The sequence below is a fragment of the Struthio camelus genome, chromosome 3, assembly GCF_040807025.1.
Source record: "Struthio camelus isolate bStrCam1 chromosome 3, bStrCam1.hap1, whole genome shotgun sequence".
Lineage (NCBI taxonomy): Eukaryota > Metazoa > Chordata > Aves > Struthioniformes > Struthionidae > Struthio > Struthio camelus.
Genome location: NC_090944.1, coordinates 111,822,442 through 111,836,486, shown reverse-complemented (window position 1 = coordinate 111,836,486; position 14,045 = coordinate 111,822,442). Strand labels below are relative to the sequence as shown.

The 14,045-nt window shown below is 41.5% G+C and overlaps 1 protein-coding gene across 10 annotated transcripts in view; it reads left to right on the top strand.

Moving 5' to 3' along the window:
* Positions 1-8,052: 8,052 nt before the first annotated feature.
* The window catches only part of MTA3 (metastasis associated 1 family member 3), a 159,515-nt gene continuing 153,522 nt past the window's right edge, over positions 8,053-14,045 (top strand). For 6 of the 10 annotated variants that reach the window (XM_068939694.1, XM_068939686.1, XM_068939688.1 and 3 more), the window contains exons 1-3: positions 9,600-9,954; positions 10,618-10,685; positions 12,559-12,652. In XM_068939694.1, the coding sequence (XP_068795795.1) occupies positions 9,843-9,954; positions 10,618-10,685; positions 12,559-12,652 (274 nt within the window). In that variant the 5' untranslated portion in view covers positions 9,600-9,842. Of the gene's footprint in view, positions 8,209-8,387; positions 8,692-8,949; positions 9,111-9,599; positions 9,955-10,617; positions 10,686-12,558; positions 12,653-14,045 lie in introns of those variants that run through there. The other 4 variants (XM_068939689.1, XM_068939687.1, XM_068939692.1 and 1 more) reach the window with 3 other exon arrangements.

The window sequence follows — 14,045 nt, the reverse complement described above, 5'->3', positions numbered from 1 at the left end:
GCAGATTTCAAGAGAAAGTGAATACTTGGATTTAATACGCCATTCCAGAAAGATCATGAAGAACTGTTGTTACTTCCATCCTCTCTCTGCCGGGGGCATAATTTCGGTAACGGTGTAAAAGAGTTCCCTAGTTAGCCAGTATTTGTAGGAAACAGCTCATCCCTGAACAGTGAAGTTGCAGAACTCTGCCCTACGTTCAGAAGTGGAGATGTGTTAAGAACTAATACAGCTGCAAATATTGCTTTCAGTCCTTACAATGCTTCCATTATGGAAATGTGAAGGTTAACAAGGAAGCTGCTCAGCAGCAGTTTGTCCCATAAAAAGAGGCTGAAACTACAAGTTGATAGATTTGCTTGCTTGCTTTTTGACATTTTGATGTATGAGGAAAAATGCAGAGGTAAAAAGCTTTTAAAAATGACTGGTCACCTTTAAGTCACAGTTGTTATTAAGCAATATACTTCTTTAAGATTTACATAAAGAACTAAAATAAACTTCTGTATTCTTGCTTTACAGATTTTTAGTAAGCTTGCTAAAAGAGCTACGGTACAATCTCAAGTTAGCTGTAGCAGTGTGAACTCTGTGGTACCCTGATTCCATCCTACTGAAAGCAACACTACACACATGCACAAACATATTCTCTTCTTGCTTCTCCCATCTCAAGAGATCACTATATTTCAGTTGCTTGTTATTTTATTTTCTAAACAGAAAAGGTTGATAGCTAAACATAAGATGACACATGTTCAGAATAAAATATTCATCAAATAACAGTAAATAACCTTCCTCATGCCAAAATGAGGAACCTTCTTAAAATATTCATTAAAAAATGTCATATTCTGAAATGCTTGACTGCCACTGTGGCTATGGTATTTCTGTTGTAATCACCCCCTCCCTATCATGGTGTACTATTTCAGCCTGTTTTCTCGGAGAAGTCTGTAGGTAACTGATGTTATGAATAATAATTGCAAGATTTGATCTAAAATTATGCAGTACCCTCTAGCACTGCAAGGTTGGAGGGCCTTCTAACACTATTTTATATTAGGTATCTTGCAGTTGAATCTCATGAAAGCAGAAGGCATTCAGCACCTGCTAGAGCTGAGGCCTGCAGTGATGACTGTGGAGACTGAGCATTGCTTATTCACAAACCCAGCCAGTCCTCCAAGGGGTATGAGTCTTCATTTGGGAAAAAAGACCAGAACTTCTGGAAGGAGAACTGAGAAACACACAAGAGCAGGTTTTTCTATCAGAATGTATGTGATTTACCAGTATGAGCTGTGTTTATCATTTCTCTCATGTCTTCTGGGCATTTTACATGCACAGATGTTTGTACTTGGACCTGGCTGCTGGTTGTTACTCTGGTGAAATTCAGGAACTAGGTTAGTCGAATATAGGCCTGAATAACTTATTGCCTAGGTCTCTTAAATGCTGGTCTTTTAATTTTTTTTTTCCATTGCTGTTGATACACATTAGTCTAAGAACTTATACTGATCCCTGAATCCCTTATACTGAAGAATATATACTGATATTTTCAGGGTTGCATTGCAGATCCACTGGATCAGGGTATCGAGGTTATTTCAGAGCGCATACCGTAAAAGGCGCTTCTTTGATCTTATTCTTCCTGAACAGCAAAATTTTCTGTTTTCCCCTAGCAGTTTTCCTCACTGCCAATTCCCTATTTCAGAATAGTTGGTTGGATAGCTTTGAGGAAGACAGGGGAATGGAAACATTCAATTTTGGGCTGTGTTTGTTAGTCTAAGCTATATGCTGTACTCCTAGATCCCAGTAGAGCTTCATAAGGAGAAAAGGGCTGTTGTACCTCGCTTTCTTGTTATTGTTTCTGTTGAAATACAAATGATAAGAATAACTTGTTTTTAAGCCCATAAAATATTCCTTGGTATTCTAGAGAACACTGTGGAATACCAAAACCGAAACATTTGGAGACTGTTAATCTCAGGTATCCGGATGTTATGGATTTCTATCCCTAAAAGTAATTGAGACCCAATCTGCAAGTGAGTCTAACTGCAGAGGTTAAAGAGTGGTAGAGGTTCATCTGATAAATAGACCTGCAGATTATAGAGCCAAAAAAACTTTCCAGGGAGAAGAGTAAAACTTGATGGACTCAACGTGATAGAACTATCAAACATTAGTGTTGGCATCTGTCTGTGACATGAAGAAGGTAGACTTAACTGCGCCCTGAGCAAGGGCGTTTTGGAGGGAGGTTACTCGTTCAGTTACTCTGTTGCTGCCTATGTGGCACAAGCAGTTAACCATTATCTGAGACCTTGCAGGATGCATGAATTTGTATGACAAGCAAAATTATGCTCCTTGCTATATTCCTGTTTATAACATATATAAAATCTCCTGTTTCCTTGCATACAGTAGAAAAAAAGCAGATGAATTCTGAGCATACAAGTTTTCTCCTTCAGTTTATTGTGTGCTGTAAGGAACAGGGCTTTTGAACCGTTTGTTTCTTCTTGGCATGCATGACACCTAGCTGATTTAAATAACAATTTTTTTTTTTAAGCCAGCTTTGCAACTACAGAGCCTCACATTTACAGTCTACAAAGTTTCTTGTGTCACCACCTATTGTCTGGTGCGGTAACTTCAACTGTCTCCAGTAATTTGGATACATAACATTTTTTTTGTTCTTTCCATTCATCCTGAGAGAATATTTCATGCGCTTCACTGACTTCAGCCAGGTATGTGATTGTCTGTAGATCACAGACCTGCTTAATGGTGACCATTAACGCTTTCCCAAATAACAGTATTATTATAGTTCTTTGCAGTTCTGCTGTTCTTCCTCATCAGTATGCATATTGATTTTTTGGCAGGCAGTCATCTACTCAGCAGCTTGTTAACCAGGCAGGCAAAATGACCTCCTCTGTGATACTGCCTATTTTTAGAAATAAAGGTCACTTGGAAACAAAGTTAAATTTGCTATGTGTAAGCAGTCACAATTCTGCTGATTTAAGAGGATAGTGTGTGTTTATTATACCAGTGATAAATGTGTCCCTGAAATTCACCCATTTCAGAACTGAAGTTTCTTATCAAAACAAAATAATGAGCTGTTCTCATGCCACTTCACTGACCTATAGATTTGCTACGTGCATAAAGAAATTATTCTGATTTTTCAAAGCTAAACATAACAATGAATAATAAAAAGCAGGCAGCACTTGAGAATTTTAGGACAAATGTTTCTGTAATGGAAACACAAAACAGTGTTTAGAGGCATGGTAAGGCACTAGGGGATTGAGTGTACAGTTGATCAATATGTTACACTTCAGTGTTACTTTCCTGCAATCACTCAATCCCCAGAAAAACTGAACCGAACAGATGCTGAGTCCTTGAGTTAAATTAATTCTGCTCAGATGAATGTACTGTACTATACTTAAATATGTGTCATTAAGCACCTTTGACAGCTTTTTAGCAGGTGTTTAGCATGAAAAATAAATCAGTTGTGGGAAAGGGGGAGATAAAAAGTAAATCCAGTGTGCTGTGTTTAATCTCTATCTGGTATAATTATGTTTAAGCCCAAAATGGCTTCACTGAGGAGGGCTGCAGGTGTACTCAACACTCCAGCATGCTCCCAAGTGCTCTGACGCTCAGCCTCACATGCATCAAAGCAAGCAAATGGATATAATAATGGTCTCACCTTAGTCCTAACGAAGTCAACCACAAAGCTCACATTGATTTTAACAGAAGCAAGGCATGAACCTAAGTCATCTCCAAAACTAGCAAATAAAACAGGCTACAAGACCTCCTAAAGCTGCATGCTTTTTCTCCATTAGGATGTGAACGGCAAGATAAATCGGCAGGTATAACAAAAACTCTAGATGGCCAAATGTCCTTAAAAAAATCATAAAATAAGCATGATCTTTATGCTGTCATTGAGACCATTAGCAAACACTATGTAAGAATTAGGCCTGTGGAGTGGAAGAAATGCATTTCTTGCCCATCTAGTCTTTAAAGTCTTTTAAAGAAGTGAGGTACATACAGGTACAATCTGACTTATTTTGCACAAAAACTCCTTCTTAATTCAATTATATGATCTATGGTGAATTATGTGTTAAGTCAAAGCAGTGCTATATGATAGGCTTTAGCATCTATCTATGTAATTGTATGATACTTACTGAAAAACCATTACCAAATCTCTCTTTTTCACAGAGATTCAATCAGGTAATAACTTGTTTCCAGCATAAGCATCATTTTTCTATAGACATTGATTTAATGGCATTTTTACAACTTTTAAGATTTAGAGTGAACATCTAAATCTGTAGACTACTGATAATTCAGCAAATATGCTTTAAACAATAGCTTAAAGTTATTTAATGAAAATAGTGACATAATTAGCTAAGAGTCTCTTGAGATTGGATTCACAGAGTCAATATAAAATACATTATTATTGAGTGCCAAGAAAATAAGATTTTCTTCTATGAGAAATTTTTTGCTGATTTAAGGAGGTTGATACTGAAAAATCCATTACAGATTGTATTTAACAAATGTTTCAGTAGATGCAGCTAAAATTTTCTGTTGCTTACTGTAATAATCATTGAACTTCATGTTCCTGTAAATTAAATAAAAAATCTCGTACAATGGCTTTTATAAAATGAAAATTATCTAAGGGTTTTGTAAATGTAATCATACAAACTGTGGTGTGTCTCTGCATTAGTAAAAGAGCGTATGTACTTTTAGCTGCCTATAAACCAATCTAATCAATGTGCAAGCTGTATTAACCAGCATGTTTATTCACACTAGATGAAAGTGACTTTATAAAGTCTACCTGTTATTTTTGAGCCACAGGACAAGTTTGTGAGCTACTTAAGTCCTCTGCAGTGGTGAATTACTCTCTTTTAAGTAAGAGTTTAGGCTGATAAGAAATGATCTGTACACAAAGTCCTTTGTATTTCTTAATCCTTTGTGTGGGTCATGTGCACACAGCCCTTTTATTCATTGTAGTGAAATTTTACTAACAAGGGAGCCACCGTTCATTTGGCATGAATTTGTAAACCCTCTGTTTAATGTTCAGACCCTATGCTTTCAGACTGCTCATGCTAGAAATAAACTCTAGGTTTAAGTACTTGGATTGAATTAGGCCGTGTGAATGTGGCCCAAGGATGGGAAAGTCTAAACACCTTTTCCTTTCTGTTGCATCAGCATGGAGATGAGTCTCCATAAAAGCACTGTAAGGAACTGAGCCAGTTTTATATGGTACAAGTAATTTTCCTTCAATGCTTTTGGTGATTTTAATAAGATGTTTATACCTAAAAGATCCAAAATTATTCCAGCTACTTGTGATAAGCACTTCTAAGCATAGCTGATATGTTGTAGGATGTTGTAGGCATGTAGTTCAACTGGTTTGACAGAAAGCAAGTTACAGTGCCAAAAATCATTATTTTTAAAATCTGCGGTATTTTACCTTGAAGTTGGTCATTCTTAAAACACACATCTCTGGATGTATTTTACTGTATATCTCTGAATTGTCAGTTTGATCCTCAAGGCAGTAACTTAGTAAGAGGTTTGTCTGGCACTGATTTCTTTTATAAGGTTGGTGGGATTTTTTGTTTTTAAGATTCAGGCTTTTGTTTCCTATAGAAGATACTGGACTGGACCTCTCTGGATTTAAGTTCTTTGGCCACAAAACCGGATGCTGCATGACAGCTGCAAGGAAAGTTCTCTTATTTTGCCACTTTAAAATGCTTAACTTTTCTAGGGTAAGGTTGTTAACAGCTTTTTGAAGCCTTCATTTTGGTCTCTACAATAGTAGAAAAAGAGCATTGGTAGTGAGGAGGTTTTGTATCTGGTACAAGACTTCTTCAGAACTTGTCCAAAAATCTCTGAACTCCTGTGAACGTTGTTCTGCCAATGGCTGACAAGTTTTTAGTCTCTGAAAAGCTAGATGGAATTAAAAATGAAAATTTAGGGCTAAAATTTGACCCCTTACTATTCCCCTAGTCCAACCAATCCCTCATGTAAGCAGGAAGCCTTTAAGAGCTGCCTATGAAGAAAAGTGAAACATTTTGTATCAGCCTTAATGAAAAATCTGTATATCGCCACTGCATTTTTAAATGAGTAAGAATACAGTATTGCACCAGTCAGCTTAATGGGTATTTAGTATGTAAAAGCATCTGAAGAAGATAAACTGAAAAAGTCAAAAAAAGAGGGTGAGGTCCGGACAAGTCAATGGACATCATAGTGGTAACTTGACAAAACGTTCCCCGGTAGCCCTCCTCTCAGCTCCATCTTCTTCAGTTCTGATTTAGCTCATTGTGGGGCTAGCTGGTGAACTTGGATCAGGGAATTGGTCTAGAAAAAAAAAGAGGTATAGGGATTATTTTTAAACTTAATCTAGATTATTTTTGACCTAGATCACTTTTCTGATGTGTTTCAATTTGTGACTCCATAAATGGGTAGGAAGATTTTTTTCAACTGAAGGGCAGCACAGACTTCAGACGGAATTATGGGCTGCTCAGGATGGCACAACAAAAAAAGCTTTTACCAAATGAGATTCTTTGATAATCCGTTTCTCTAGCAGGAGTATGCTCTTTTGCATTATTGACTTCAGTTGCCACAGAAATGTGGTTTCTTTCAGATAACACAAGTAATTTTATTGTATATAGCTATAAAGACCATTTATCAGATTAAGAGAAAGCTCTTATCAGAATTTTACTCAACAGTGATCTGCTTGGAAGAAGAGGTAACAAGTTTTGCATTATATTTTATTTAGAAATATGAAGGTGTTTACACAACTTCGACTTTTACCATTCCCTGTACTGAGATAGCAGAGAAGAAAAATTCTAGCCAGTCTTTTCTATTCGTTACACCGGACTAAGATGTACTGACATTCCTGCAACTCAGTCCCCAGCCACAGCCAGCTGTGCCCACTGCTTTCCTCAGCTTGCAGTACAGTCCCTTTAAAGTATGCAAAGACACAGTAAGAGCAGCATGACACCATCCCATATCAGTCTGTGCCTATACAAGCTGCATTACAGTGAATAACCAGGCTCAGTGATTCAGTACTGAGGTACATAAACTACCTGAGTTATTAGGCAAGCTACGCATGCCTTTCTTTAGGCAACTGTAAGTAAAGCTTTGTCGTGCTATTTTTAGGGCGTGGAGCTGCAGAAGCAGCCTGCAATCGTGGGGTTTCCTGGGCTGTTCTCTCTCAAGTTCTTGAAAGGCAAATTCTTTCTCTTCAGTAGCAATCTTCCTTTTACACAGGCCATGTCTTCAGACCACGCAGGGACCGTGCAGTCTTGTTTCTACTGAAATCCACTCCTTGCTAGATGAGGGTACACTGGTAGACCGAAAGTGTGGGCAACTCCTCTAGTGTTGCAGTGCAGACTGACGCTGAGAAAAAGAGCTTGGAGGCATTGTGTTTAATTGACAATGACTGCAACGAGCCAACTGTTTGAATTAACTGTTCTCTTGCCTTCAAAGTTTAATTTCTGTTTTATTTACCAAACAATAAACCACAAGAGTAAAAATAACACACTGTTTAACTTCTGGCTATTTTTGTTTGGTCCTGCCAAGGTAGTGTTATTGTGCTTCTAGAAATAACCAGTGCCATCGCATAGAGCTGCTACGTCTCAAGGAGTTTCTGCAGACCTTTTCAGATCCCACAGGTTTGCTTGTCAGGAGACAAGACAGAGGAAGATTTCAGATTTTGCTGCAGTTTTGTGAAGAAGTACAAGTCACTGAGGGCTTTGTATACAAACTTCACATGTTTTAGTCATGCTAAAAGTCAGCAGCTTGTTTGACGCAAAGTAGTAACCCATGAAATTAAAAGCACGCTACTTAAAGTAGAAGCAAACTTACCCTCATAGTCACAGATTCACTCAAAAAGGGAAAGGGAAGAGAGCGTATGGTCATCGGAAACACCAGTGAAGCTCATCCTCTTAAAAATCAGCATGTTTCTCCCTTAATAACACTACGTTTTCCTTCAGCTCAGGGCGAAGTGAAATGTTAGCTGGCAAACGCTCAAGATAACACGCACTAAAATCCTGAACGTGAAGCAAGTGATACATCATCACCCTCCTTGCAAGAAAACGATAAAGAACATTTCTCTTCAAAGGAAGCACTCTGAAGCAGGACCGAGCTGTTTATAAATCGCATGCATACATTGTTTGCGACACTGGGAACTTCACATAAACATGGCAAGACAAGCTTTGTGCTACATAAATATTGATGTTCCTGGAGCATCCCTCTAATCAGGTGATTTGTAAGCAATTCCTTCAGCACCGACTGATGCTCAGACTAGCCGCTGCCTCTGCCTTTGCCCTGGGGCAGACGCCTTCCCGTTTATTGGGGAAGATGGGGGTAACCGCAGCCTTGTGCTCTGATCAGTGGGGCGCTAGCTTTTGAAGGGGATGTGGGGCAGAAAGGTCGCCAGATCAATGCCAACCAGAGCAGTGAACACACGTGTCAGACACTTTCTCGGGACCACTGCAAGCAGTTTCCCGGGCTGGGGAAGGGGGGAGAGCGCGTTTGCCCGGAAGGAACAAAGACTCAACTAGGGGGGAGGCAGAGCCTGCAAACACAAGAAACAGGACTAATAATAACGATACTATCCGCCGGGATCCTACAGGCAACGTGGGGCTCCTCACGCGGCGGATCTGCCAGCCGGCGGGACCAGGCTGCGGGCGCCTACAAGATGTCGCGCATCGGGGACCGCGGCGAGGCTGCGACCGCCCCAAGGTAAGTCACCTTGCGGCGGGGCCGGGGGTCGGGTCGGGCTGGGGGCGCCCCCCGAGCCCCAGCGACGCCGAGCCGAGCCGGGCCGGCCCTTGAGCCCTCCCCCGGCCGGGGCCGGTGTGCGCGGGGGAGGGGGCGCAGCGGCGGGGGCGGTTGTTTAACCCCTTCGCCGCCGGGCGGCTCCGGAAATGGCCGAAGCGGCGGCGGCGGCGGCCCCGTGAGGCGGGCGGCGCCGCGGCCTGTGCCCGCGGGCGGGGAGGCAGGCAGGGAGGGAAGGAAGGAGGGGTGGCGGCGCGGGGTGGAGGGGCAGCCGCAGCCGCAGCAGCCGCTCCCGCCTTGCCCAGCCCGGCCTGGCAGAGGCGGCAGGAGGAGGAGGAGGGCGCGGAGCGCAGACATGGCGGCCAACATGTACCGAGTAGGAGGTATGTGGGGCCGGGGCCGCGCCCGCCCGCCCGTCGCCGGGGCCCGCGCCCGGCGCCGCGGTGCGGAGCGGGACCGGGGCGCGGCGGGGGGCCCCAAGCGGGCCGGGGCCGTGCGCGGCGCGGCGCGCTGAGCAGAGCCGCCCCCTTCCCCTTCGCTTCCCTTCCCCCGCCATGGCCAGGGCCCCGAGCGGGGCAGCCGGGCCCGCGGCGGGCTGGAGGGGGAGGGCGCAGGTTCCTCCCCCGGCAGCCCTGCGCGCCGGGTGGGAGGCCGGCCCCCACCGCCGCGGAGGAGCCGGGCAGCGCCGCCCTCCGCGGGGAAGGGGGGGAGCGGCGCCGCCGCCAGCTGCCTTCCCCCCGCCCGCGCTGCGGAGCCGCCCGGGCACGGCCTCCCCCGGGCCGCGGCGGTGGGGGCGCAGGGCGGCCCGGGCCCCGGCCGGGGGGAGGGGAGGGGAGGGGGTCTGAGGCGGCTCCCGGCTCGGCCGCCGCCGCGGCCTGGCGGGCCGGTGCGGCGCTGCCCTCGGCGGGGCCTGCCGGCCTCTGCTGGAGTGAACGGCCGCTGCGCCGCCGGGCGGGCTGCTCCCGCCCGCTTCCCCCCGCCTTGGGCCCCGGAGAGTGCGTTGGTCCCGGGCTGCGCCGCGGAGAGAAAGGGGGGCGCTCGGATGGGGGAAAAAAACCACAGGACGCGGCCTCCGCCGGTCATCACTTCCCCCCCGCCGCCGCCGCGGAGCGAACATGGCTGCGGCGCCGGCCGCGGCGCTCAGGTGGTGCGCCGGGGTGCGCTTCGCGCTGCTCGGCGTTAAACGCGTCTCGTCTCCTCCTCTTTGCTGCCAAACGGTGCTCGGAGGTGAGAGGGGAGATGCAAAGGAAAAGGGGCGGCAGCAGTTTGAGTCCCTTCCTGCCGCTCTTTCAGGGTATGCCGATACATCTGCAAATCGCCCGTCTGGACGCTCCCTCGTTGGGACGTGGGGAGTGTGATCCCCGCCGCCTTTACTCGTGGAAGTAATCCTCCCTTGAGCAGCGCTGTTGAAGCCTGGGCAGGGTTTACTGCTTGCATCAGCAGTTCTCAGCCTTTTCGTTGTGAGCTTAGTAGGCAACGGTGAACAGTCCCGTTGGCTTTCTTCAGAGCTGAATGAGCTACCCCAAGTTGTTCCGCTGTAGCGTGGTGTCACAGCACTGCAAAGGGTTTTAAATGCTGTTATGTCCCTGCCCAGATTCTTTGAAAATAAAGAAACAATGCTTTGCAAGATGTGTGGTGCAAGTCAAACATCAAATCGAAAGTTTTACTAGCAGCATTTGAGAGGTACTTTTGACCCTGTAAAAATAAGTTTTGAGAAAATCTCGGTGTAGGAATGCTTCAGAGCACTATCTGCCATCGAGTGAGATGCCTCAGCTTTTTATCAGCTTCTAGGTTTACGAAAAACCTTGCCCTAACAAAAATGATGTTCTTCTAGGTACGTTATTTTGAAATAATTCAGTATCCTTCTCTTTTTTTTTTTTTTAATTGTAGATTATGTATATTTTGAAAATTCTTCCAGCAATCCATATCTCATCAGGCGAATTGAAGAACTTAACAAGGTACACACGTATTTAAGATCACTGCTTAACCTTTGATAACAGTCTGTGCACTTTTCGAAAGTTGAGAACTGTTTCCATCTCATAAAGTTTCCATCAGTAGAATTTTTGAAAGTTTTGTACGTTCTTAAGATTTGTTATGTGCCTTCTGTATGTTCAGTTATTACATTGTTGCTATGTGATACACTGTAGTCCTACCTTGTTATCTAAGGAAACACCTAGTTAATCATTCTGGATTGTCAGCAGTAAAAAATCCCTGGGCCAAATAAACAATCCTATGAATGCTCAGGAGAGTAATGAGTTTAATTCGACATAGGGTGATGACAGTGTGAATCCATCTGGAATGACAGTGATCATGTAACATGCTTGCTTTTATATGTGTGTGTATGTGTATATGTGTGTGTGTATATATATAATATATGTAAAAAAACTAGTAGATATCAGTGAGAATTTGCAGCGGTCAAACAATAGAATACAAAGCTTCTGTTGCTGTTTATTGCACTTATTGAATGAATTGCACTGTGAATGAAGGGCAGGGTCTTGAATAGAAATAGTCTACATTCTCTGTCTTTATTCTGAATGTATTTTTGTTGACTGAGTTGGTACTTTTTAGAGTGTCACTTTGAGGAAAACATGATTATTTCCTAGTTCTTGTGCTGCTAAGAATGTTTTTGAAAAAAATAAAGCAGCATTTTTTTTTTTTACTATTCCATGTAGTGATATTACAATTTACTAATAAATTATATCAAAAGTAAACAGTCAAAATACCTATTATATTGTGAAGGATAATGATGTTTTTGTGGTTAGAAAATAAATTCAAACTTGATGACTGTGAAAAGTTTTCTTCTTGTCAATGGAATACAAGACTACTCTAGCCATGATCCACATTGTTAGCGCTATCCAATGCAGCATCCATTCATCTACTGTTTGTATGTGGCAAATCAGTTTGACTTTTATTGGAGGAGAATATGTTTTATTTACAGTAATTAAAGTGATTCCAATTATGTTCTAACTGTAATGTTTGTTATCTTCAAACTGCATTGCTGTAGTTTAATCTTGCTTGTGGATGGTTTGAGCAGAGCCATATATTGATTTTTTTTTAAGAGAGGTTTCCAGGGTATAGTCCAGATACCTTCATTGTCAGTTATGTGCTATTCATGTGTTAAAGGCATTGAGCAAATAAGGAGATGTTATGCAAATACATAATGAAATGCTTCAAACATAAGATGCTTTCTTTTTTATTAAGAAACTTATTTAAAACATGATGCTTTATGATGGTACATCTTGAATTGGAAATATAATAAATAACTTGAGGTATATAGCTAACTTTCTAATATTTATAACAAGGAAGTGTGCAATTTTTAAAATATTAGTAGATTTTTTGTCATTTTATTATTTTTAAAAAGTAAATCTGTAGTAAGTCGTGCAAACAGAGCTGTGCAGTAACTTCCATTTTATGAGCTGATATGAATTTTCAAATAAATGCTGTTTTAAATATTTCGAAAATTGGCATGGCAGTTTGAAATGTGCATTTCTGTCTAAAACTGGGTTACAAATAAACGTTCACAAGCACCTCATGTGTCTTAAGTAGTTTTACGTTAGCATCGTATTGATGCTTACATTTGTAAGTAACAGAATAATATATAAATACTTTCTTATGAATAAGTAATTTTAATCAATGCCATTATGTGAGCTGAAATTGATGTTGGCATTTACCAAGAAGCTCCTATTTAGCTATTTAGAATTCTGTTGGTTTCAGCATGACCAATCACATTGAATACGAACATGAGGAGGAAAAAAAGAGTAGAGAACACGTAATTCTTACTACCCAGCTGGACGAAGATGGATTCTGACTTAATTTGTCTTTCTTTTCTAGACTGCAAATGGAAATGTGGAAGCAAAAGTGGTGTGTTTTTACAGGCGAAGAGATATTTCCAACAGTCTTATAATGCTTGCAGATAAGCATGCTAGTAAGTAGATTGTATAGGACTTCTTGGTCTTTCTATCACTGCCTGTTCAGATTCTGCAGCTACTTGAAATTGCTTTTCTTTGGCATTAATAATATGTTTTGTATTAGGTATTAATTCATATCCAGTTAGATGGTTAGTGTTATCTGATGCTGGCCGTGCTCCTAGTAGTTCACTTTTAGAACTTAAGGTAAAGTGCAGTAAAGTGATTGAAAGTCTCAATTCAAATATATTTATGTTTTTTGGTCTGCAAGATACAGCTATATGTCTTTTTATATTAAAAGTAAATCTTAGGTGTAAATCGATTTAAGTGTAAGAGCATTCATTAGTATTTGATTTGACTTTTTTGGCTTAGACATAAACAAACGTATAAAAGTAGTCTTGAAAGAACTGAAATGTATTGCCGGAAACTGAAAAACTGTGGAGATTTCTTTGTAAGATAGTTATTGTGTACGCTTGTGGTACACGTAGATATTCTTCAGTAATTGTAGGCATCATCTTACTGGTCTTTCAGTAAAGCGACAGTGAGGTGGTAGTAGGAAAAGAAGGTCCTATCTTATGACGCACTTACTGTGTCTAGTAGCTGCCATTCAGTCAACCACTGAAATAGCACACTTTTCCATTCTTCTACAATTACAAATTCTGAAGACAAAAGCCAGAATCTAAAAGAATTTGAGATACTTGAGAAAACAATTATTTGTGAATATTGCACCTGTGTTTGTAAATAATTGAAGAGTTACAACGTCAGCGCTTTTGAAGTTTCTTAACATATATTGTTAAATAATGTAGTTCAGTTATAAATGGTACCTCAGTTCTCAGAATTACTATGTGAATCTGTGACATAGGTATTTTAAGTCTCCAAGTATTTTGTAATATCTCAGTATGGACACCTTTAAATATATTATCTAATGCCATATTTTGTGTGCAGATATGTGATGGAGTAATTATGCTCTTAAGAAAACATCTTGCAATTTGTTTAAGGTCAAATTGTGATATTCTACTCGTGCAAGTACTGAAGAGAAACAGCCAGATTTTCTTTTGTTCTGTTCTTTCATTGTTGTAGAGAAGCTGAGCTGATTTGAGTATGTGGTATATAAAGTGACAGTTCTGTGAAGAAGTGCTAGATCCGGTTTTAAAGCAAGCAAAAATATCATGTAGACAGCTTTGTAATTTCTAATTCTCTTCGTTATGCTATTGTCTAAACTTGACAGTGCAGTGTTTCAATGGCAGATATATCTTGTTTGCCCTTTAAGGGGATGATTTTTTTTTTTTTAAAGTTTTTTGTAATACAGTTAGGTATACTTTAAGTTTTTTGTCAACCTGTTTGATGGTATTCAGCCCCCACAACCATTATGTTCTGTGAGTGCTTCCGTGTGAAATGCCTAGAAACATAAAT